Genomic DNA, 27218 nt, shown 5'->3' on the forward strand with positions numbered 1-27218 from the left:
TTGTGAGTAAAAATGGAGCCTATAAGATGTTGTTGTTGTCGGCCCTATTACAAGATCTCTGAAACTCAGCTTTTGTGTAATTTTTGGAAGAAAGAGCATACAGGTTTGTATGCTCAATAAATATATATAATTAAATAAACTATTCTATAATTTATTAATCACGACCTGAAACAAGATCTTTATCTCCTGAAAGCACAGAGAGCAGTTTCCACAGCAATACGAACGGTTTTGAAGGCCCGCTCTGCTGTTACTCTGACAGCATATGATTGATCAGTACGGACCGGAACCGTGTCAGATCGGACCCTATTATAATAAACAGCTCTCTGCCGAAGAAACGGATTAACAGGCTGAGAAAGCCAGACGTCTGATTTATTTTCCTCTCCTCCGCGTGTCAGGCAGAAGGCCGCTCTAAATGACTTCGATTAACGCAGAATGCTCTCGCAATTAAAAAATCCAAAGCTATCATGAATTTTTCATACTGGGAATGTTTGAGCTAATTATGTCTCAAAATCGAGCTCTTCGCCGTGGCGCGCCGCAGCCGTCTGACATTGACGGCCAATGTCACTGTCACATGGCTGTTCAGAGCAACACTTCTAATCATCAACGCTGCTTAGTATTCATGTCAGTGTTTCTATTTTTTTCTCACACCGTCTTTCTTTCTCTTGCGCTGGCCAGACAGTCTCCTTTAAAAGTGCTTGTTAAATCGTCTCCTTCAAATGGTGACATAAGTTGCCATATTAATGTTTAAGTTCACCAGGAGCTGCCAAAGGAACATTTTCACAGTTTGAAAGCCAGACAAGGTGTTTTAGAGCAATGTTTGGTCAACAGTTTAATGGCACAACATCTGAGGCACAGCTCTGATAAAGCCGTATAAGTGATGACAACCAAAGCGTTTATCTCCGCTTATTTTACAAGCTCACAAATTTCATCTTAAGAAATCATGAGGGGTGGTAATACATTATTTAAGCGCACAGATTAAACATTGTAGGCCTATTTTGCACTCTTCACTATTGAGAGACAGCTCATTGATGCCAAGGCTAAAGAACAGAACCAAAGACAATTGGTGAAATGTTTTATTGGCTTGGAGAAATCGATGCCAATGAATTATTCATATTCTTGGATTTTGCCAAAATTATGATTGACAGCTTGCCTCTCGCAGATGAAGGTTTGTAGCAGGGTAAACAAAGCAAATTCTCTAAATGAAAACGATCAGATTGTTATTTGTGCAACAGCTCTCAGTGTTTTGCCAGCGAACCGTAGCATGAATTATTATATTTTTTAATTCTCTGCTAGGTTGACATTGTGTACGAGCGGCTTTATTACAGAATTACATGCCCCTATTATGAACAAAACCCTTTCATAAGCGAGGCATGCAACTGCTCTCCTGTTTGAGATTGTGAATTAAATGAAATGCTTGATTGAAATGCATTTTGTTTTTTACGACGCATTGCTTGGCCTTTCGATTGTCCTCTCATTAAAAAGAAAATCTATTTTAGTGGTCGTATAATAGTAAAACGTTCTATAAGAAAGTGGGCCGCACCACCTATTTAGCATGCTGTTTTATTTAAATGGTAATCGTGCGTGATTTAAAGAGCCTTCGCGAATGTAGCGGAGCAGACAGAGATTCTCAGTTTTGGTGAACAGACTGCAGGAGTCTGCTGTCTTTGCTTTTTTTTGTTTAACTGCATTGCGAAGTTTTGTTCTGAGGTGACATCTCCCCATTACTCTGAATAATGAATTAGACATGATGAATTATTCTGTACTCAATGCCACCATCAGTACCACAATCATCACTTGTACACACACTCTTTTGTGCGTGTGTGTGCCGAGTATTACATTTTTAGAGAGCTGATGATTAGTATTCTGAGTGTTTGGCTGTTTTTTTCTGAAGGTTCAAGTGGACAAAAGTCACAAAAAAAGTGTCAACCCAGACTGGGTGAGAGGAGGTGAACTTTCATTTCCTGAGCCATGTGGCTCTCCGAGAACTGAAGAGATGGCTTTTCGTGGCTGAGAAGAAAAACACAAAAGCTTCATATTAGGCTGAGGGACCTTCATTTGCCAGAGCTCTGGCTCTCTTCTTCACGAGATGAAGGATGTGACTGATGTGTACAATTACCCCAGATCACCTGGTTGAAACTTTGTTGAAACCAAATTCTGCTAGTGCCTACGGGAGTCATTTCTGAGGCTTTCCCATCGTGAAAAGCTTTACAGTGTACTGAAGTATCTCTTTCCTAAGATTTATAGAAAACACTAAGTTAATACACTGTTTTTGATAAATGTATCTGCTCCGTTTATTGTGCGACCCTATATTTTGGGATAATTACAGCTGAAGGTAAAAGTCTGTGCTAGTTTCAGAATTTGTGTTATAACACTTATGCACTTATGCGTTTTTTTATCTCACATATATAAATAAAGATATTTGTTTAACATTTTTATTAACATGTTCTGTTGGTTGTATTATGTTCAAACACTGTGTAGTGTTAAAAAAATGGAACATGAAGTGCTTCTGGATCATTGTGATTACATCTTTTAAAGTGATCTTAGACTGAATTACATCATAAGAAATGTGAAACTCTCATTCCCAAATTTATAGATCTAACATTTTCCTCCTTTTCCACTTGTTCCCAATAAATGCAGGAACTGAGCTGTCATTTTTAAAGCTCAGTCTCCGGGTTGGCTTTGCTTTTACATTGTTGAAGAGTGTATAACGGCTCTTTTGGACATCACCCCTGCGGAGGGATTAAAGGCAGCCGAGTCTCTCTAAAGTCTGTGCTCAATAACTGTGGTCTAAGGGTTTTGTTTTGAATCACTTGAGACTCTGAGTGGTGGGCAGAGTGTGTGCTTCAAGAGCAGGGTGAGAGAGGTGTTGATAGCCTGGCTGGCAGAAAGGGATCTGGACGTAGCCACAAAGGCGTCAGTTAAAGGATCGAGATCCAACAGAAGTGGCCTTGATTGGCCTCCCAGGGAAACGGAGAGAGTCTGTGAGGCAATATTTTACTATTTTTCATTTGGAAACTATATGATTATATACAGTATGTAAAATTAAAATTACAATTATTATTCTGTTTAAAGTGTGTCGTGTATGGTTCCATAATGATTGACACACCTCTGGAACCTTTCCAGTTTTCAGACTAAATATGTGACTAAAAAATAGCTTACTAAAAGGTTTTTTAGGAAATCTAAAAAAACATTAAAATCCTGAAGTCTGAAATCCCCTTTTCGCACCTTTTATTTTTTCATCTATGTAATGTTATGGCATGCAGATTGTTTGGTAATCCTTGACGGCATTTTCAAAGGTCACCTGGAAACAGGGTCACTGTAACTTGCCGCTTCGCTCCATTGAGTTCAGTGCATTGGTCAACTGTGACACAGATCATTTGAAAGTGCCTTTAGAAGAAAAGAAACGAGAAAAAATGGAATGATGACGGAGAGAGAAAAGTCACAGAAGAGGAAGGTAGGTATAGAAAGAAATGAGTTAGAGGGGGAAATAAACCCGTAAGCTGTCACGTCAGGTTTTGTCACACCCACACATAAAAATATTCCTTCAGCTCTCTCACATCGACACACACCATGGTTCCCTCCATCAGCACAGGACAGAGAGAAGTCCCGTGTTGATAGCTGTCATTGAAGACTACATGCTCCTGCCATCTGAAGCGCTCTGAATCTCCTTAGTTCTCCTGTGGTTTTACAGGTTTCTTTGGGGATGAAGACCAAGCCCGTGGTCTGCTCCCTGCACTGTGATGTCAACTTGTTAAGCTATGTAGACGGTTTAAAGGGATAGTTCATTCAAAAATCATAATTTCGTCATTATTTTGTTAACCTTGTGTCGTTTAAACCCAAATGGATTTTTTAAGCTCACAGTAAAATATTTTATTCAATAAAAATTGTATTGACTCTAACACCGTGTCAAAACCTGACGCAACAGGCGCAACTTACAGAGTTTGTTGCGCCGCATCCCGTGTGGACAACTTATAACGGTGTTTTTAATATATAATGTCGTGTCACGTCCAGTGTAGACAGGGTGTCAATGTTTCAATTGGCTTTGTTGAAGTTTTGTCAATTTTAAAAATGCCTGTTGAAAAGATTTTGATGGAACTAGTCACTAGTCATTATTGACTTGCGCTCTGTATTTTTTTCTTTTTTTTACAAAAAAATCTTTAGATCTAAAACAGAAAAAATGTAAAACTTTAATAATTTTATTTATTTATTTAATATCAATAATTTAGGTTGAACAGTCTTATGTTTCTGTGTCCATTTTTTAGAGATATTTTAAATGCAACTACATATAGAACTTTCAAAGATGTACAGAACCACGATTATTGATATTGCAGTCATCATACTGAAACATCGTAAACAACACCAGTTTCAGATTTTTCACTTTATTAATTTGACTTTATTTTTCTTTTAAAACACGCCATTTGAACAGGTGCCCTGATAAAAAATCATATACCGTGACAGCCCTAGGTATTTCCATATATACCTTCGCACTAAACATTTACTTGTTCAACTTTTTATACGGTGTTGATATTTACAGGAAACACGACAAAGCTGAAATATGTAAACTGTGCTCTTTAAGCAGACCATTAGTCTCTTGTGCCACTTGATATCCTACACAGGAAATAGTTGTATTGTTTTTTAGCAGAGAGAGAGAGAATGCTTTCTGGCTGCTGATTGGTGGAAAGCTTTTCAGCAGAACAGTCATGGATCAGAGCAGGTCAGAATGATGTGTCCCAGAGGATGACTGGCGTAAGACAAGGAGTCAGGGGGCTATGCGGCATCTTCTTTCTACTTCACTGTTGCTGTCCCTCTCTCTCGACTGACAGTAAAGGTCAGGGCATCTTCATCCTCTCGCTCTCTCCTCTGTACTGCACTGACAGATCTTCCTGTGGGAACACGCCTCGGCTCATCTTTCTGACATACGAAGCTAATAATTAATATTTCATTAGTATTTTGCGCCGGTTCTTAACGTAGCCCATGCTCTCATCCCGACTCAGGACACCATCAATCTCATCAAGCTAAGCTCAGATTCAGAACTCCTGCTCTCTGTGGGACAAAACATGTCTGACGGTGCTTAACATAAACTTTGGAGTCATTTCCAGATTTGGGTGATGTTTCTTGTTGTAACATGTCACTGTTACGATTATTATTTCACTGATATTGCCATATACTGCAGACTATACATGATACACTTTCAAAAAAATCGCAATAGATTTTAATTCTGTGGCAAATGAATTTCTCTTCTAAAAGTATGGCAGATATTGTAGTGTACGTTACAGCCAAAGCTTTACATCCAGCTTGAGTCTTCAAGCATCCTTCATTTGTTCAGCCTTGGATAAATGTACAGTAAGAGCTGCTTTGGAACAATCCACAATGTGAAAAGTGCTATATAAATTAAATTTCCGCCCCTGTCTGTAAAATACCTGCTCTATCCATCCATCTTTTGCCTCCGAGACTCTGTCTCCTCTGAATGTTCCTGAGCAGGTACCTCGAGTGAGCCACAGAGAGCGAAGGGGGTTTGGATTAGATGAGACGGCAGGCGGCGGGACTGTAAGTAGAGCGTGTCTGCCGCGCCGCTGATTATATTAAACACGCAGACATTGGGGGTTTAATAATACATTAGCCTATCTGATGTTCCTGCCATGCAACCTAAAGCACGTGTCTCCCATATTCTCCATAGACCTCCGGTCCCTGGAAACAGAAACTGGAGGAGGGGCAGTCGCTGAGCTCATTTAGCGATATTTATTGAGAAGAGTCGCTGTTTATTATAGACCTCAATTAAGTTTTTAGACTCAAAACTCCAGCCGAGAGCCATGCCGACTGGCTGTAATCCCCAACCCGGTGCTTTTTCTCAGACTGGTCTGTTTTTCGTAAAACAGAGCAAGTGGCAGCAGTAATCACGAAAAAGGAGTGTGCACTTATGAAACCGTACGCAGTGTTCTCTTATAAAGTGTCGAGGGGGAGCATGTTCCAGTTTTGTTTAAGTTAGTGTTTGCTCGGGTATTTTTAGCTGGGGAATGATGTGATTTGGCGGTCAGGACGGGATGTGATATCGGGGTGGATTTGGGACATGGGTGGGCAGCCTGGGGAGAGAGGGGCATTTGTCTGCATCAGTGTCTTGCCCACACCTAGCCCTCAGACTGCCACCCCTGCTGAGCTCTGTCCTGTTCTGCTGAGCTTTCTGCTGTCCTCTGCTCATCGAGGGGCTTTGTGATGGAAGAGGTTAGGGGCTTTGGGTCACACCTACACCACTAAAGTACTTCTGGCTCCATTGCTGAGATCTAATGGCTTTGGAGGAGCTGCACTGTGCTTATAGAGAAACACACACACAGTTAAGCACAGGCACAACAACGTGCACACCCACATACACATGAAGTTCAGTGTCTGGAAAACATACCTCATTCTGAGTCATTTGCACGGTGGATTTTGTGTTTAAAGGTGCATTGTACAAAATTGGTTCGTGCAATATTATTATTTTTAGCATTTCCTCCAACTGAGAAGGTCACACCGTAGTGTATCAATCTTTTATTGGTCACCCCTTTCACGTGATATGGATTCATAGGTCACCAATCTTAACCTTTGAACACAGCGAAATGCTACTTTTTTTAAAGAGCATGCTTTTCCAATGTACCTTATTTGGATGCAATAAGAGTCAATGGAATTAAGTCTAGGATGACCGGAGCAGAAGACTTGCACAAACACAGATGAGTGAAAGGCCGATTGCTCTCCTTCCAGTGTGTTTCTCTCTTCATCCTTCACGTCACTTGGCCCAAACTGAGCTCCCTCTCTTTTTACTTGCAAAATCTACATAAAAAGTCAGTGATTATGGGCTGAGGGTTTCCTAAGAGGCTGAATGTTACTGGACAGATAGCTGATCTTTCAGACGTTCTGTTTGTTCTTCAGGTTGGCCCCCACTACAAACATCTCCATGATCAAAGCATTATGAAAGGACTTACAACTTCAAACGTTGGCTACTTTCTGCCCCATTCCACCTGACTTGCCGATCACCATGGCAACGCCATAATCACCTAATCCACGCCCTCCACTCGTGCCAGTCGTACAGGTAACCCGGAGAATGTGAACATACTTATTTCCTAGGACTGACAATGAGAGTATGATCAATTGTCATATATATTTTTTAAATGATACACGACCTCATGAGCCCCCTCGCTACCTATTGCCCACATCAACACCATCTTGTACTACTTTGGATGAATTTAAGACAGATTTTTGCAAAGAACGAATATTCCTATTCTTCATAAACATGATGACAGAAGATTACCTTTAAATGTCCCACATTACCAGTCATTTCCAAATCTCATTTCACCTGTATTTACCCTCCTGCTCTGACATGATGGGACATTAGCCAATCTGCTGCGCAGCCAGTAATTCATGGTCCGATCACAAACATCACAATGAGAGAACTTAAGCTTGCATACTGGTTGAATGCCAACACGCTGTGTTTTGTCATAACAAACTGCTTCTGATATGCAAACACAAAATGGCTGCCTACTGTGTGTTGTTCCATATGGAATGTTACTGTCCTTTATGCATATTCATGTGTAATGAGTGAGCGAGCAGCCAAGCCCTTAGTGAACAAGAACGATGAGCTAATAGCATCTTCCCTGTGGGAAATGAACGACTCTTAAAGCAAAATCCCAACTGTGCAGTTATACCAGCGTGCGGGCAGACCAAAGGCATTAACGTACCATCTACTTATTCTTATTAGATGCTCGTTTAAGTGAAATCTGTGTGGTAAAAAGACTGTAAAAGAGTGGCATGCTGATTCAGTCGTGTGTATGACTATATTTTCCTGCTAAAAAAAATAATAGAAACCATTACAGAAATTTTAATGTTTTCCATTAAAACCAATACAAATCCCTTTAAAACCGTAATCACCATCCAATAATTCCATTAAAACAATAGTTTTGGGCAAGCGTTCTATGTTTTTTCAGCAGGGTTAGCCATGCGCATGTTCCTGGTCTTTTGTGATCTAATCATCAGTGCATGATTTTCCCCCCAAAATACAATGTCAACGTTGTAGTATTGTTGTAAGGCAAGTAAACAAATAAGATAGATGTTAACTGGTACCACAAATAGCAATTTAGGAATTGATGTAGTAACTCACATTGATGTCTGACATCATTCTAGCATCGAATGACTTGTGAAGGAAGAAATGAATTCTCTCTATACATTTTCCCTCATTAAATCTCACTTAGAAACATGTCACATTACTAAAGAAAAATGGCTTGTGAATGGGGAAAGTTTTCTTTAAGTATAAAAGCATTTAGTTCTTAATTTACGTTCCTAAAAGTTTACAGTCAAATGCCTTCCCTACCTGTTTTCATCTGATACATTGACTTTTGTGGATTTTCATTTGCTCTCCTATCATTTATCATAATTACTGCGTGCCCTAGTTTTTCACTTTTGCCCTGAAAATGAATTCATCTTCTATTTTTACACTGTCTGGCTTTTAAGCAGTAGAGCCGGGGTTTGGGGTTGAACTCGCTGCCATGGCCTTTACAGTGGCACATTTGTACCACCGCAGATGGCATTTCAGACGTTTACCTTGTTTCAGAGCTGTAAGAGATTTGAGAATGCTGTGGGTGGAAGATGATAAATATGCTTCGATATATAGACGGATGTTTTCTACCAGTTCAAATCCGCTTGGATAGTCCACGATTTTGTACGCCTGAATGTTCAGATTGGCTGTGAAATGTACAAGCGATCTAATTTAAAGGAGCTATATTCATAATAAGAGTTTAAATCCCAGAATGCCGTACTGACTTGGAAAATTGCTGTTCATGTAAACATATTCAGAGAGATGTAAAGCTCTTTCCTTCAGGGCCTGTCTTTTGTAGCATCTTCAAACCCTCCGCTAGTTTTAAGCCTTCAGGTTTAAAGTATATCTGTTCAGACGAGGCAGACTCCTTTGAGAAAAATCACCTCAGTGGAGCGCTTTCCATCCCACTTGTGTTTTCCTCTGAAGAAAGTCCCAGACATACCAATGAAGTCTAAGCATGTCTCATCTTCCGGGAAATGTGTTTGTTTTTTCATGTTGGAATGGTAGATTTCTGAGCTGAGGGGAAACAGAAACGATTGACCCGGTCCAACGTGGTCACAGTAAACTCTATCAATCACCTCCCGGGCTAAATGTGACACAAGGGCTGAAATTGGACCCTCTTTCAACAAGCAAATCCCCCTCAATTAAGTGACATTTCATTAATCTGTATCAAAGTCAAGCTAACTGGATCCCACACAAACTGAGGCCGCAGTGAGCCCAGGAGGCCGTTATTAAATTTGCTTGTATCATTGTAAAGGAAATGGCAAACACATTCAACTTAAAGGGCACCTGGCATCTGTCTCTTCAAAACCAAACTCGGCTAAATTAAAAGTGCACAGTTGAACATGCTAAGCACAAACGGTGTCCGTGCCCTTTACGACAACTCTGGATCAATTCTTAATACATCTAGCCAAACACTTTCTTCTGCCTATGAGTAAATACTTCTTGCCCTTTAAATTAAGAACTAAATATCTCGTATGAACAAAATGTTGCTGTTGTATATCGATTTGCTCAATGTGTTTGGAAAACAGTGAGTATGGCAAAAAGGAAAACGTTTTGTAAGAAGACAGTTTAAGTAATTGAATATGTGAAAAAGCGTTTTTATTTAAGAGAAAAAAGATATAATTATGCATTGGAATTTGATTGGCTGGTAACATTTTTGGCTGTGAAATCATTGGTTACAGGGATAGTTCACTCCTGTGCCATTGAGAGATAGAGTTGTGACAACTCCGTTGACTCCAATTGAACAGTTTTTTTACAGCGAGGTTAAACAGACCGATTGTGACGAGCCTTTAACTAAAAGTTTTATCTAAAACTTCTAACTTCTTTTAAATAAAGCGCAGAGAAAACATAACTTCCTGGAACTATTTGAAGGCCCCATGAATCACGTGACACGCAAAAATTTGAACTTCCGTTGTCCCGACCAGGGCATGTGAGAGTGGTGTGTTACTCCGCTCAATGTTTCGCTTTATGATCGTGCGCTTCGCTCGGTCACTCAAGGACCAAGCAAATGCTCCGCTCACGCTCACCGGTAAACCAAATCCCACTCAGATCGCGCTACGACAAAAAATATGTCTTGTAAGCCTAATTGTTTTCACTTCATAATAAACTTATTGATTAAATGTCTCAGTTTAAGTAGTAGGCAGTAGCATTTATGTTTCAGTCCGACATTCTGTGACACTACAGCCTGTATTTTAGCCACTTTTTAAATAGTGCCTAAAATAACTGTATAACAACTGATAAAGTAGATTTGATTTCCGTTACTTTATTTTCGTGAACATATAGCTGCCGTAGTGCAACATTCAAAACAAACGCACAAAAGATGAAATGCACTATACGAACACCTTTATTATCAAAAGAAGCATGTTCTATAGAAAAATAGACCAAAACAAGGGGAAATCCAAAGATCACACTTGCCGGCCGTATATGATATTGATTTTTATTCAAGTTTTATTTCAGAAAAGCCACTGTTACATTGGGTAAGTGACACTGCCATGATTACTTCTTACGATAAAGAAATATACATTTTGTAATGTTTTTTTTACTTAAATGAGCAAGTTTTAAACCTCTGGTCGCCCGCACACCTACGCAAACGGAAAAGGCATTTGTAGTTGACACGCATGCCATTGCTGTTCTGCAATTATTCAGGCTCATGCGGTGTACATGGGAAAGTTATCCAGCAGCAAAAAGTGAATCACCAAGAGGGCTGAGCGAGCGACTCTGAGCGTATTAAGAGAGACTAGAGTGGAATTTTCAGAAGGCGCTCTCAGCTCCACAAGACATAAACACCTTCTTCACGCTACGCTTTCGATCCGATTCACACACATGATCTGGTTGCGACCCTCTCTCTCAATGGCTCTGGCTCACACCAAAATGAAAATTCTTTCATCATTTGCTCCCCCTTTTTTATTTCTATACTGCTTGACTTTCTTTCGTCTGCAGAACACAGAAGATATTTTGAAGAACGTTGGTATCAGGAAATCGCGGGTGCCCTTTCACTTCTATTGTATGGACAAAAAACCAATGCCAAAGTCAATGGAGACCAACGGTTTTCTGATAGCAATGTTCATCAAGATAACTTCTGTTCTGCTGAAGAAAGTCATACAGGTTTAAAATGTCAAGCTTGTGAGTAAATGATGACAGAATTTGAACTATGCCTTTTCTCTCCGAAAAAGAAAGCTGTGGCAAGAAATGTTTGCATAGTTTGAGGAAAGATATAAGGAAACAAATTTGACATTAATCTAACGTGCACTTATGAGTCATACTGTGCATTGCTGTATTTATTAGGCAAATAAATATGGTGTATTTTGATATGTTGGCTTTAATAGCAGCGTAACGTAATTCATTTAAGTTACGTGTGAGTGCAGTCAGAACTGAAGTGGTTTGGTCAATTGCAGGTTTTAAGAGGTAATGTAAGTAGGTGAAAATGACAGTTATTAAAGCACAAAGGTTTAACACTCCTGGAGTGTGTTATTTATCTGTGAAATGAGACTGCAGTTTATAATGATACAGAGTGTAAAATAGTGGTAATATCTTAAAAGGAGAGAATTAGGCATTCAGAAATATCTGGGGTCAGATTTAAAATTTGAGAATGATTTGTTAATATAGAGTGAACTATGCAAAGGTATATTGTAGATTTTTGACAGAGCACGTATAAAAGCTCTTTATATACTCGCAGCCACTGAGATTTTAGTGATGCTACAACACTTAAACATGTAAATGTAAAAGTAATATTTCATATTATTTTAATGGGATAATTATATAGACCTGTGAACACGATTCGACCCTGCTTTTCACCAAACTGTTTTTCAATTTAAGATGAAGTTTTACCTTTTTGCAGCATGTTTGTTGCAATTAAATTACAGTTACAAAAATATCTTCAGAACGAATGTTTATTATGAGAAGTGGATAGAAGTCAGAATTTCGTTAAATTAGGTCCTTGCTCAAAAAACAGGATTGTCGGAATAGTTATTTCTTGGCTTTTGTAATACTGCAGCATTTATTTTAAAATAACTCTATAAATGTTTTGTATAATTTTTGTCTTAATGGAAATGTATGTCCCCCACCCAAAAATGAAAATTGTGTCATCATTCAACCAAACAACGGAAGTTCTTATTCACTTCTATGGTTCGGACACAAAGCCATTGCAAGTCAATGGGTACCGCCGTGGTTTGGTTACAAACATTCTTCAAAATATCTTCTTTTGTGTTCTGCAAAAGAAAGTCATACATGTTTAAAATGACAAGAGGGTGAGGAAATGATGACAAAATGTTCATTTTTGGATGAACTATCCCTTTCAGTATGAAAGATCGGCAAAAAGCTGTGTGCCCCCTAGTTTAGCAAACCATTGCACTAAAACTCTGTCAGGCAAAGGAAAACATCTGCTGAGTGAAAATATTCTTGTGATATTTATTATCGGTGCATTTGATTGTCTCCTGATATTTCTCAAACTTGCATTGCAGTGGCTTTTCTTACATCAGTGAACACCTGATCGTGTGGATGCTTTCTTTTGATTGTTTTTATCAAAGCAAAAGTACATTTGGGGCCACCTGTGGTTTAGCGTCAAGGGCACAATGATGATGTTCTTTGTTGTTTTTTCTGAATCACAACATTCTGGATATCAATACTACCATTCTGTACCACACCACCACCTTTAGAGACTCACAGTTCGTGTTTTGCGATGAATTTGTCTTTGGAGTTAATGTGTGTGCATGTTTTCCAGAGTCTCGCCGTCTTCACAGACATGTGAGAAATGACTGCGTTGACTTTGCGCTCCATCCACAAGTGCTCCCTCTCTCCTGATTAGTGTGAAGAGAGATTTGAAAGACCTTCTTCTCTCACTGCTTAATCAATAAACCGCTGACAACCTAGCGAGCGAGACAGCAGAGAAGCGAGGAATAAAGAAAGCGATCTTTCTAGAAAATAGTTTGCGATCCACAATTGCCGCCCAGGGCTAAAAGCGAGGCCTGTGTGTGAATACATTTTTAGAGAGTATAGGATCGAGATTGACAGCGAGGGTGAGGCTGTAAATTGAGTGTCAGGGATCTCACTATGTAGTGAGAAAAGAAAAGGAAAAAAAGGGAAAAATCATGAGTGAAATTAAACCTTGGAGCTGCAACACATAATAAAGTTGGCTGCAGAGAGAGTTTTCCCGTCTGGACTTTGTTGCTTTGAGAAATTATTTAGAACTCTGTGGGGGGCAGGAAACTAATAACCTATATTAAAAAAGCCTTCTTTCTTTCAATTGCATTTACAGTCCGAGCCTTTTTTGGGACACTGAGTGGGTGTAGTGTGTAAAATTATTACTCGCTTCGTTCCAGCCGGTGTTGTTAAACCGCAGCTGTATCGAGCCCGGTGTGATCCATGTGACCTTTTGAAATTACGAGGGTTTATTGCACAAGGTTAGATGCGTTCTGCATAGTCTCAAACGGCCCGCCTACAGATCGCCCACAGTGACCGCCTGATGCATACTGAACACAACATCAGTTGTTTTGAAGGTAGCAGATTGATACAATAGATCCCTTTTTGCACTTTACCCAAAAATAAAAATTCTGTCATCATTTACTTACCCTCCTGTCATTTTTAACCTGTATGAGTTATGTTTTTTTCGCAGACCACAAAAGAAGATATGTGAAGAATGTTGATAACCGAACAATGATGGTACCCATTGACTTGCATTTGTTTTGTGTCCGTTCAATTGAGCGGTTATCAACATAATTTTGTCCACGTAATTATTCCACAAATTTCTGTTCATAATACATATGGGGAGGCGTAATGCCATAGATCAAAAGTTCTCTCCCTCTATACCTCAGCCACTTGAAGTGTCTTGAATCTCATGCTAGGTTTACCTTCTGTGATGTCTCAATGCCTGTTTCGATCCAGGCCTGTTTCCACGGCAGCACCGGATTTGTTTCCACGGCAGCATCGGCCATCAAGTGGCAAGCGGTCCCGTTTTTGTTCACACCCCTCGAGCCCCCACCGTCACATTCTGAGAGGGCAGCACAGCTGGGGGCCTATCCGAGAGAAATCACGACCGCTTTTTTCTTTTCGTTTGTAACTCGTCCTTTCAAGAAAGGCAGCCATAAAGTTCAGTCGTGCTGTCTTCAAAAGACCCTGTTATTGCCTGTCTCTGATTCTCTGTCATTCAGAGCAAAGACCACTCTTTCTCCACTTTTTTCCGGTTTAGAAGGGAGGAGGCAGTAATCTGGGTGATCGGAGAGAGACTATGACCAATGCTGCCAAATCGAGAGCGAGCAATTTGGCAAAAGGACCTTAAGCATGACAGATTTCTCTCTCCCGCTCTGTCTGTCTGTCTCTCTTTTTCTCTCTTGTTATTCCCCTTAATGTCAAGAGGCAGTTCGATGTTTTCTGTTTTCTTCTTTCTTTTTCAAGTCCCAATTTCACATGCTCTGTCATCTGTGAAAGCTCATATGTTAAAAGGATAGAAAGATGGTATTGGATTTGTCAGTTGATGCCAAAGGAATTTTTCGGCCACAGAAAGCTGCTTTCTTTCACTCTGTCCCATCTCTTCTGGGTCTCGTTCTGTCTTAATCTAGCTCTTTCTTTAGATGTTTGAATCATAGGGGTATGTGATAGGCACATGACTTTCTTCAGAGTTAAGAGAGTACTGAGTAAAACCTGCAACATTTGCTGATACTGGTTGTTGCACCTCGTGGTTACTTAGCACTGCAGAATATAAATGTAGTGTCTGGTTATTGAGCAAATACATAAACTGTCTTCCCTTATTCACAACGGAAGGCTTATAGTGTTAGTTCGCCTAAAATTACAATTTTTGTCATCATTTATTCAATAATATTTCATTATAAACTTGTATGTTTCACTTTTTCTTTCAAACACAAAAGAGAGTTAAATTGAAAAAATGTCTTAGTGTTTTTTGTTCATGCAATGGAAGTCACTTGTTTGGTTACCAACATTCTTCAGAATATCAAGTCATAAAAGTTTGGAATTTTATGATGGTTAGTAAATGAGTAAATTAACTTTCACTTTAAAAAAAATTTCTTGGTCCATTTTGATGGAAATGTCAGTTTTATCGCTCTTTTAATCTAATTTAATCATTTTAACATAAATTTATATTTTCTAAGAGAGTTTGTTCTTTTGTTTAAAATGATAACGTAGCTAATCACTCTAGTGTTAAGGTTAAGCAACTTTTTAGAGGGTTTTTTAAGGAATCAGATGACATTGCTGCCAAAATAAAACAAAAAAATACCCCAATGAAAACCATTACAGAAATTCAAATGGTTTTCATTAAAATATCCTTATGAACCATTACTTTTTCCCAATCAAAACCATTACAAAATTATTTTCCGTAGTTGATTTGGGCATTATTCTAATAGGCTTAATCTCCCTGCTGAAAAAACTATAGAAACCATCACAGAAATTATATTGGTTTCCATTTTAATACCATTATGAACCATTAGCTTTTTCCATTAAAACCATTACAAAATAATTTTTTTCAAGTGTGTTTTGGGCATTTTTCAAGTAGAATTAAACATCCCACCAATAGATTCCATCACATACCAGTAGAACCATTCTAGTTTCCATTAAAACCTATACAAATACTTTTAAAACCATCAAAACCATTACAACTTCTTTAAGGGTGTCTTATGTTTTTTTCAGCAGCGATAGAAACCCAATAGAAACCATCACATAAATTTTAATGGTTTCCATTAGAATACCATTACAACCCAATAACCTTTTCCATTAAAACCAATACAAATTCCTTTTAAAACCATACTAACTTATTTAATGGTTTCTATTGTTTTTTTCAGCAGGGATATCACCCCACCAATAGAATCCATCAAGGACAGTCAATACCATTATAGTTTCCATTAATTCCCATAATAACCATAAAATCCATTATATTTTCTATTGTGTTTTGGGCAGGGTTCTGTTTCTTTCAACAGAGAGTGCAAAACTCAAATTGTTTTCAAAGGAGACAGACAAAACCACAAACAAATGTATTTCCCAGGTTCACTCTTAAAAAAGAAAGGTGCTTTTTGTCTAAATGGTTACATAAAGAACCTTTAACATCGAAAGAACCCAAAGACTATTCTTCAGAATATTTAAATGTAAGAAGGTTCTTTCAAGAACCGTTGACTGAATGGTTCTTCGTGGACCCAAAAACGGTTCTTCTATGGCATTGCCTTAAAGAACCTTTTATGGACCTTTATTTTTAAGAGTGTAGGTGCATCTGCTTTGATTTTAAAACGTCCCTACCAATGCTAAAACAAAACCTGTGCCCTTGGTTTAAATGAATCATTTTAATTGTCCTCGCCTGCCGCACGGAGCAGGTTTTCAGGTTGGCCTTTCCTTATTAACCCAATTAGCATACGTTTCGCTACCACAAATCTTTCAACAGCGCTTTGTTCGAGTAAAAACAAGCGAACACAAACGACCACCCACTAAATGACTTTTTCTTTCCCTTGCTCCCTCATTCTCTCTTTATTCCCCTCCACTCGTTCAGATGACACTTCCTCCCTCTCTCAACCTCAATTGTCGTGAAATTGTCGAGAACAGAGATCCTCTCTCCATTTTACGGAGATGAGCGCGGGTGAGACAGAGAGGGGGGGGCTTGATTGCGGTAAATCGATCTATAATCACCCCGCGCTCTGTGCTTTTATCCCCCTGCATCATCCACAGAGCTTAAGAGGGTTCAGAGTTGTATTTACATGCTGGGTTTTGAGGTATTTCTCTCTCTTCAAGCTCTGTCTGATACCAGTGTCATAACATGCCATTGTAATCCTCTGGAGTGACTCATGTCTTACATTGCATTGTGGGAACAGAAATCTCCGGCCCTTGATTGCACACTTCAGCCTCCACTTACATGCTCAGATATAACTCGTGCTCCCGTCGAGCGGGTTGTTGACCCGGGCGGAAGCATTCTCTCTTGTTTCTCCTCCAGTTTGACCCGTGTTATTCCCCCGTTCGCAGTCTGACGCGGTTTCGTCGTCCGGCTTTGTGCCAGCCAAGATGTGCCCAAGATAAATGCAGGAATGGCACGTAAAAGAATAAAATGGATGTTGTCAAGGGGTTTCTTTGAAAGAGGCAGCGTTTGAATAGAATCGGATCTTAAATTGAAGAGGTGGTCTGATGCTCGGAGGTGAGAGAGCTACGTTGAGGGGCCCGAGGGTTGAAATGGTTTATGACCTTGTGAGTTGTGCGAGTAGAAACTGTGCATACTGCCTGTTCTGCTTCTACCTGACCTGTAAACAGGAAGAAATCCACAGGCGTAAAACTCTATTTCTTTTAAAGCTCCGTCCTTGAGGAATAAAGTGAGACTGCGAGAGAAAGATAGAGAGAGGTACAGCAGTCTCTGCCCTGTATAAATTTAACACTACTGACAATTTACAGCTAGTCCGTGTCGACTGATATGACGCACACACAGGCGACCGTGTCATTCCATCGCTGCAGCAAACTGATGCTAATTCACCACAGCGTGAAGAGGCGAGTGGTATTTGGAATAGCTGGATGCTTATGGAGGAAAGAGCCCACGACATCCTGGGGTGGAGGTTTGGGGGGGGATTAGAATCAACCAATGAGAAAGAGCCATTTCCAGGCATCTCCCATAGCGGTCATAAAAATAGGCTTTTGTGATGACAAATATGGAATTTTCTGTCTGTAGTTAAAGAAAAGTAGGCAAGATTGAGGCTATTGCATTTTTTTACATTTTCCAACATAACTCATAGACTTAAACCTACTATATAAGTGTAATCCTTTGGTTTTATAAGTATATATGCCAAACTGTACCATTGTAATAATAACTAGATCTTAATATCCTATTTAATAATAGATGAAAAGTGTTACACACCATTATGATTGGAAGCAATATAACACTTGAAATTATGTAAATTAGAGCCCAAAAGTAGTTATATTATTGTGTTAATACTTATTCGTACTTTTGTTTATTACATATATTCACATATAGGGTATACTGTATATTCACAGAATAGTATAATTTCCTCTATTTACATGGAGGAAAATTTGGAGAAAACTTTGTTTCCAGTTGTTTTACGATGCATATCAACATCATCGCTGATATTTAACCTTCATTTTTAAAAGAAATTACATCACTTTCATTATTTATTACACAATGTTAACACTTTCATGCATTCTTTATGAAAACCTCAGTCAGTATTTCCGTCCTATATTTGTATTTTGTTTTGTTTGATGTCCCCGTAAAGGTGCTGTATGTAATATTAAGAAGGATCTAATGACAGAAATGTAATATAATATATAGTCTTCAGAGGTTTATGAAGACCTTATGAAGGGTTTTGTTTTTATTTCCTTAGAATGAGCTATTTCTATCTACACACAGTTGGGTCCCCTTCCATAGAATTCGCCGTGTTGTTTCTACAGAAGCCCTAGACGGACAAACTGCTCTACAGAGAACATTTCATAAATGTGTTATCTCCCTCGACAAAGAAGTAAAAATGCCACTCATCCTGTGAGAGCTACCTGAGTGCTTCGAAAGGGAAGGCTGGAGTGAGCCATTGGTTGCAATTCACAATCTCACCTCTAAGTACCGCTTAAAATCTCTACATTTCTCCTCTAACATTTGTATTGAAACCATGGTGAGACAATATCACTTTAAAAAGGGTTAACATATATGTTTCTACATTTCATAACAGTAATGATGACGGTAGGTGTGTGGTTATTAAGCAACAGAGATGGACTCAGTGTCATCCGGCCCTACAGAAAGGACACCGCATAATAAATGCAGCCTGTCGTATTCGAGTCATCTGTCTCAGGCCCTGGTGATGAAACCGAGCCAAGCTGCCATTTATGCTGAATGTGATCTATTTGGTCTCGAGCTCTCTTAAAGATCCCGGGTAATAGTGTTACGTCAGGACCCTTTCATGTCTTATCAGTTTGCATTAAAAGTGGCACGTCGAGCGCAGGAAAGGATGCACCGCACAATCTGCATAACCTTCAAAATCCATTAGATTTTTCACTTTTCCTCAAAGACACCTCTTTCCTTTGACGGCATTTACATATTTATCACATCTGATCATAATATACACGTGTTTAATATTTTATTTTCAGGTGTCGGGCTGTAGCGCGCAGGTGAGAAATATGCTGAGGTGGCTGTCTCGACCAAGGTTGTCGACACGAATTTCTCTCGCCTCTCTCTTCCTTTTGTTTTCCTAATGGAAGCGGGTGGCAGTAGAGGGAGCCGAACGGGGCTGTTGACCTTTCGTATGATTTGGAGAAGTGAGATCTTAAGCGAAATGAGGATTCCCAGCACCGACCAGGCTCACCATTAAAAAAGAAATATGGATCAGGGGTGTCGAGTTCTTTTAACAGAGTCAGCCCATTACTGGTGCTTTATGGTCTAATTGGGAGCGTGTCGTTTCTATAAGAGAAAAGTTGTTTATGTCCCTGCAGGCCCTTAAAGGTACCACGGTGAGATGGGTTATGAAATCGGTCAAGGTAACATCCATGCATTAAGGCATCAAGATGTCTGACAGATGTTGAGGGAAAATAGTGTAAGAAAACCACTGAGGCAGCAAAACAAGTGCTGGGAAAAAAACTTCTCAGATTACTAAAGCACATTTGTCTTGTTTTGTAAGAGTTTTTTCTGCCATTGCAGGGCTGAAAGTAGTGAATGATGGGATGTGTTGGCGACAGAATCTGTTGTTGATCTTCAGCACCACCTGCAGGTCCGAGGATGCAACAACAGGTGCATTGTGAGAGTGCTTCTAGTAAATTGTGCCGGTCTCAAAATATAAAGGCAAACATTAAAAACACTGATTAAATGCTCAGGGAAACTAACATTAAAAAACAATAATCAATTAAGAGAAAAAATGTATATAGCCGCAATGATTCATAAAGAAGCTTCTTAATGCTCGTTTTAATGGATGGGGGTATGTGAGGGATTCTATAGGCGTGGGCCTGCCACAGCATAAACACATAGCTCGCTCTATCTGTCCTACATCAAAGTATGCTATTTGCCTTCAGTATTTTTGTGAAAAGAGCTCTGTGATTTTACACCAATCTTCTTGTCACGGTGGGTCGGGCTCAAGGTGGGATTTGTAACTGATCGATGCAAGCGCTCACGTTTCCGTCGAGGTTTCTGAATGGCAAAGCCATTCATCTCTGTGAAGGACGCAGAGAGAGAGAGACTGGGAAATATTTGTCTTAAAATGCAACTATTTTATGATTGCAGCCCATGCTCGGGTATTTTTCAGTCCCCTAGGAAGCAGATTAGAATATATATGGGTAAACGTTGCATAGCGGCAATCAGCATTTCCTCTGGCTCAGCACAAACCCAGATGAGATCAATAGGATATTAGGCTTGTGTACATAGCAATGAGCTGAACGATCACTGGAGTCGTTTAGGACACAGTGAGAGAGACTGTGATATATTATTGACCAGCCATACAAGGCAAGCACGTCCTATGGGAGGAGGGCGTGTGTGTTTGTGTTTGTGTGTGTGTGTGTGTGTGTGTGCATCCATGTGGTAACATTTGCTTTACATGAAAGATAATCATCTGTTCACTGCAGTGTGGTTTCCAGCTACACCTTTTGTACTCAAGTATGGATTATGGACAGGGAAAATAAACCCAGAGGCCTATAGTGGCCTTAAAGAGATGGCAAATGTGTTTATTTGGATTTAGAAATATTACGGATGTCACTGTTATGCATTTTATTTTTACAATGTACTGTATTTATTAGTTACTGTATTATTATTACTGCTTATTCAGAAAGTACATTTCACAACAGAATGTTGCAGATTTAAATCGGTTTGACTTTTATAAGCTGCTTTAGTGCTTTTGCCAACTTTAACGTTAAGTTGTAATAGTTTTCAATAATTGAAAAATACCATGAAATCTTTTATTCTTATTTTAATTGTCCTTGTAACAACTCCAAGAGGCTCCAATCCTGTTAGGCTGTAATGATAACAAACTTTGATCCATAACTTTTTAAAAACACAAAAGTTATTTATTGAGCAATAACTCCTTAGTGATCAAAACTTTCTCCGTATCTCACTCCAAATTTTTCAAGATAAACCTATTATAATGATTTATAATTTTAGTTTGGCACTGTCTGGCACTTTTTCGCACATAATGTGCTTTTGACCCATGTCCAAAAATTAACTCAACAAGTACAGTACCTGTAAAACATTTTATGTTTTAAAGAAAAATAGTGATGGAGAAGCCAAAGTTATGGATTGCAGCTTTTATTAGTTACGAAGACTTCTATTTTAATGTTTTATAAAGACGCCATGAAATTAAAATTGATTGCCCACAATATGTATGAAATGTGTCGTTTTTTACAAATTACTTATCTCTGTGCTCCATCTTTTTTGTTTCATGTGACCTCATAATCTGTAATGCAAAAAGGTTTTCCTCCGCCCCTCGAAGTGACCGAACGGAGCGAGGACAGGTCTTCAATGACTGACTGACTGCTAGCTGGTGTTCAAATCTTCCTCCATTTTGTTAGCAACACCCAACTTCCAACGATTCGCAGTTCTTGATGGTCGAAATCAAGTCCTGCACTACATTTTTGTCTCAATTTAGAAGCCGTTTCACTCGGAGATACGTCACAATATTGGAAAAGAAGACAATCACTACTTCCGTTTAAACTACAAGAGGCATGTGGTCATGCATAATATGTGTTGTTAGGGACAAAATACAACCTCAAGTGCCTCCTTTTAATAAATGGTTACTAAATAAATAAAATTTTAAAGAAAATTAATAATGGAACACACAGTATTGGTGCAAACAGGTGTTTTACATCATAGCTGTTGCTATGCATCACCCATCAGCATCCTGAACTTTCCAGTTTCTTTTTGTGATCTTTAGTGGTGGCAAATGTACCTCAATTCTTCTCTATAGTAGCAGCAACTGTAGCGACTGTGGTGTTGTGGTAGAAGATGTGGTAACATTTTGCAAACGTAGTTGTTCTTGCTCTGTGTAAAAGAGGACCTCTGAGAATCTAAGATGACAGGTTTTCCTGAACTGCCTTTAGTGCAAAAACGCAAAATGATCGCAGGTCTGGTAGCTGGATTGAGTTTTTGTTCCCAGCAGCACAGTTCTAATCATTTCCCTTCACTATTCGCAATCCCTTCCAGACTTAAAGACAGCCCCGTGGGAGCCTGAGTTACCACAGACATAATGTATTAGGCCTTGCTTGTCTTTACAGCTACTGATGGATGGATATAATATTCAGAAGGAGCCTGCTGAATAATGCATATGGATATTTTAATGTTTCATTCGCGGTCAACTCTGGAAGTGTGGGAGATATCTTTGTGGATTGACCCGTGTTTTGCTATTCTTTAGACTGCTGAGCCATCATGTATGTGTGTGTGCGTGTGTTTTTCGTCTCACTGTGCCTTATTAATTCTATAGATATTCCCCTGACACAAACACACAGCCTCTTTGTAGACAGTTCACGATACGTTCAACCATGTCTATTTGTCATCCTGAAGCAACACTCTTGCATGAAATAAAAACATCCATATTGCTTGAAAGACAAATTGTTTGCTGTTTTTGATGTATCTGTGGCAAATGACAAAGAAACAACATGTTTTTATCCACTTGACTACTAATGGGTGGAGATAACAGCCTTCTGTATGTATCTGCCTATACAGGTGTGAAAGCCAATGTGTTTTTCTTCATGTGATTTTCTTGCTCGCGCTGGAAAAGTTCTTTCTGACGTACCTGTTCGGTCAACGCACGTAAGGGCCGATAAGAGAAGAAATTGCAGATTTACTTGCATTTAGTAATCTAGTCTGGAGGAACAGAATGCTCCGAGACTGAAATATCCTCTGTCTGGAAGTACAGTATATCAGACTTTAAAAGAAACGCTTTTGTTGGCAGTCCAGCCTTGCATTTCATTAGCTTGAATGGTATTCCCTATTTCATTCAGAACTGAAATTGTGCACAAAGAGGGACAGATTTGATTTACGGTGCATTAAATTTGTCTCTATCATGTTGGAGATTGTAACGGAGGAGAGGACTAAATATCTGGAAACAGATCTAGGAGTCATTATTGCAACTGATATAAGGATACGGCATGGAATTAGGTAATAGTTATGGATTTATGTAATGGTATTTTTTTTCTAAAAAGCTGAAATGTGACATCTGCTTTTGACCCATACAGAAAGTAGTGAACACACGTACACCCGGAGCAGTGGGCAGCTATCACTGCAACGCCCGGGGACAAAGTAGGGGTAAGGTGCCTTGCTCAAGGGCACCTCAGTCGTTACCCGCCGGCCCTGAGAATCGAATCGTATACCTTCTGGTCACGAGTCCGACTCTCTAACCCTTAAGCCACGACTGCTCTAAAACTTGTAGTTGTCTCTTAATATTAAGCTCTATAAAATAAAAAAGCAGCTTTTAATGTCCAGTGAATTAAATAGCGGCATCTAGCAGTAAGGATGCGAATTGCAACCAACGGCTCAACCCTCCCTTTTAAAGCAATACGTAGGTTTAGGCTACTGATGACGAATTCAATATAAGTGCACCCGCCTTGTAGGCTATGTAGATAGAAATAGCTCATTCTAAGGTATAATAAAAACATAACGCTTCATTATGTAAGGTTTTTATAAACCTCTGAAGATCCAAACTCTGACATTCCCCTTCACTCTTGTGTCATACTGTTTCCTACTGCACATCTGAGGGATAAAACTCCATGTTCCAGGCATATGGCTCCTTACCACACATGCGCTGTCCTGCCAGGACCCCTGCCTGCCGAGAGTAACCTTTCCATGTGTCTATGTGTGTTTTGCAGCCCATCTGAACCAAGAGAGAGAAAAACCAGTGGTGTTTCTCACAGCCCGGGTTCATCCTGGAGAATCACCTGCTTCTTTTATCTGTCACGGTAAGACCTTGTCATCTTCTTGATGCACATGCACAGATTTCACAGTGATGTCTTAAACTGTTGAAGTACAAAACACTGACCAATGTTGCATCACAACAGTTTTTCTTTTATAACGTCTTGGTTACGTATGTAACCTCAGTTCCCTGATGGAGGGAACGAGACGTTGTGTCGAGAACGACAGATGGGGTTCGCCCTTGAGAACCAATCAACTCTGACTACTATAGAAAAGGCCAATGAAATTTGGCGAATGCAATTTGCATGCCGGGCTCCGCCCCCGGAAATCCGGTATAAAAGGAGGCCGGCGTGCAGCATTCACTTACCTTTGTTCTGAAGAGCCTGAGACCTCTCAAACTGCAGCAGAATACGATACGTGTTCGTGGCATAAGGGACACAACGTCTCGTTCCCTCCATCAGGGAACTGAGGTTACATACGTAACCAAGACGTTCCCTTTCTGTCGGTCTCTCGACGTTGTGTCGAGAACGACAGATGGGGTTGCCTATGGAAAACGCCACAACGCTGTATCGCGTCACAATCTCTAGCGAAGCGACGGTAACAAGCCTGGGCGTGTCATCTCGAAGCTTTCGTGAGACTGTAACCTTCCAGTGTGGTGGTCGGGGGGTTCCAGAGCTTTCTTGGAGAAAGATGGGTACAGCCCTGACCGGTAACTTTCACGGACGGGGCCTTAGCTCTCTATAGGCGAGAGGCCGTCCAGATCAGTTTACACCGGGTAAGCGCGACTCTTAATCAGAGAAGCGCTACAGAGGCCACCTCCTACCCGTGGGGAGGAATATGGTGGATATAGGTATGGTCTCGTCCTTGGAGGAGAACGCATGGAACGTGCGGACTGAGTAGTTAACCGCGAGGTGGAGGCCCACCTGGGGAAGCTCATGGGTTACCAGGAGTGGGAACCATTCTCATGAGGATACATCAGACGGAACAGCCCACGGAGGGGGTGTTACAGACGTCCGGTAGCACTAGGTCCGGTTAGAGCTATCTGTGATAGCTCACATGGTATCCCGGCCTAAGGGGGAAGGCTGCTCTGCCCAGCCAGCCCCCAGGGGGTGCTTGTTTGGTGATGGATGGAATGCCTATTCTTAACCAGTGTCTGGGTAAGAAGGGAGGCTGGTGAGGTACCAGTTTCTTAGCGATGTGTTCGGGTAAGAAGAAAAGGTAAATAGCACACTGACCCAACCTGTTAGAGGGTGGAAAGGTGCTTTCGCAGGCATACGCCCCCCCGGATGCAAGTCCTACATGTCGCCACGCAGGACGTGGGCTGACACCGGGTTTACGCGAAGGTTGTTAACCCTTGCGAAGGTGTTTGGGCATAGCCCAACCCGCAGCTCTACAGATGTCTGCTAGAGAGGCGCTTCTGCCAGTGTCCAGGAGGTGGCTAAACTCCGTGTGGAGTGAGCCCTCACTGCCAATGGGCATGGGAGATTCTGAGATCGGAATGCCGTCGTAACGGCGTCCACGACCCAGTGCGCCAGCCTCTGTTTGGAGACAGCCTTCCCCTTCTGCTGTCCTCCAACAGACACGGAGCTGGTCAGAGCTTCAGAGCTCTGCGTGCGGTCCAGTACGTACTGGACACAACACTAATCGGGTTGGGTCTTCCTCCCCTATGGGGAGCGCCTGCAAGTTCAACACTTGGCCCCGGAGGGAGTAGTGGGAACTTCTTGGGCACGCATCCGGGCCTGGGTCTCAAGATAACGTGAGAGTTTCCAGGGCCGAGTTTAAGGCAATCCAGGGACACGGAGGATGCTCGGTGGTCCCCTACCCTCTTGAAGGAAGTGAGCGCCGTCAGGAGGGCCGTCTTACTCTATGAGGAAGATCGGAACCTCCGAGGGGCTCTTTGGGGGGCCCTGAGGCTCCCCAGGACCACTTAGGGTCCCAAGAGGGTATGGAGCGGAGATGAGGCGGATTCCGCCCTCTCGCTGCTTAGGAACCTGGTGACCAGGTCGTGTTGCCCTAGAAACTTTCCACCGACTGAGTCGTGATGAGTGGCAATAGCGACTACATACACTTTCAGTGTGGAAGGGAGATGTTAGTCTCCAGTCTCGTGAGGAGGGGAACACAATCCTGATCAAGCACCTCAGTGGGTCTTTCTCGTTGAGAAAGACACCAGGACGAGAAGAGGCACCGTCTAGAGGCGTGTAACCGCCTAGTAGATGGGGCCCTAGCCTGGGTGATGGTCTCAGCCGTATAGGGGGAGTAGCCATCTTAGGATCTTCTCGTCCCGTCTAGAGACCAGACATGGGTGTTCCAGAGGTCTGATCTGGGATGCCAGAACGTGTCCTTCCCCTGAGAGAGCAGGTCCTCTGTCAGGGGAATGGTTCAGGGGGAGTCGCTGTCCAGAGCATCGGCTCTGAGGCCAAGTGCGGTTAGACCGGTGTGGTGTAACCAATAACACTTGGTGCTCCTGCTCCCTGACCTTGCACAGAGTCTGTACAAGAAGGCTCCTGGGGGGGGGAAGGTGTGCTTCCGCCCATCCCGCGGCCAGCTGTGCGCAAGGATATCCGTGCCGAGGGCAGGGACTATCAAGCGGGCAAATGGTGGTGTTACGGGAGGTGAACAGGTTTTACCTGGGCCTACCCGAACAGCCTCCAAATGAGCTGGACTGCACGGGGGTGGAGTCGCCACTCTCCACGAGGCATAAACTGGCGAGAAAGCACGTCGGCTGTCTAGTTCAGTTTGCCCGGGGTGTGTGGCCTGCAGGGAACGAGTCACCTGTTGACTCCACCGGAGGAGGCGTCGAGCAAGTTGTGTTTAGCTGCTGTGTGCGAACGCCACCCTGACGATCTGTATTCGCTACAGCTATAGTGCTGTCCTCGGAACAGCACGTGCATGTCTCGCACGAGAGGCCGTAGCCTGCTCAGTGCAAGTAGCATAGCCCACAACTCTTGGCAATTGATATGCCAGCGCAGGCGGGGGTTCGTCCAAGACCCCACCTGCGTGCCCGTTGCACACTACACCGCACCCCTGCAGGGAGACTTCAGTCGTCACCACGACCTGCCTCATAACCTGCTCAAAGGGACCTGAGTCCGTCGAAAAAGTCATAAAGACTAGGGGTTATGGTGCGTCGGCAGCAGGGCGGCATCACCATGCGCCTGCTGCCGGTGTGCCACGCTCTCCTCGGAACTGGACTCTGAAACCAGTGTTGGAGCGGTGTCATGTGCATCAACTCGAGGGGTATTAACCCGCGAGGACGCCATGTGTCCCAGGAGCCTCTGAATTGTTTCAGGGGGACCGCTGTCTGCCTAAAATGTTCATTTCAGACAGTTCAACACTGGTTGGGCACAACTGCGGACAGGTGTG

At 41.4% G+C, this 27218-nt stretch overlaps 1 protein-coding gene across 1 annotated transcript in view; it reads left to right on the forward strand.

The window, feature by feature from the left end:
* The window catches only part of agbl4 (AGBL carboxypeptidase 4), a 291793-nt gene that overhangs the window by 230675 nt on the left and 33900 nt on the right, over nucleotides 1-27218 (forward strand). Inside the window, exon 7 of the mRNA XM_056772317.1 lies at nucleotides 23816-23905. Within this exon, the coding sequence (XP_056628295.1) occupies nucleotides 23816-23905 (90 nt within the window). The remainder of the gene's footprint in view (nucleotides 1-23815; nucleotides 23906-27218) is intronic.

The sequence above is a fragment of the Triplophysa dalaica genome, chromosome 18 (assembly GCF_015846415.1).
Source record: "Triplophysa dalaica isolate WHDGS20190420 chromosome 18, ASM1584641v1, whole genome shotgun sequence".
In the NCBI taxonomy this organism is placed as follows: Eukaryota; Metazoa; Chordata; class Actinopteri; order Cypriniformes; family Nemacheilidae; genus Triplophysa; species Triplophysa dalaica.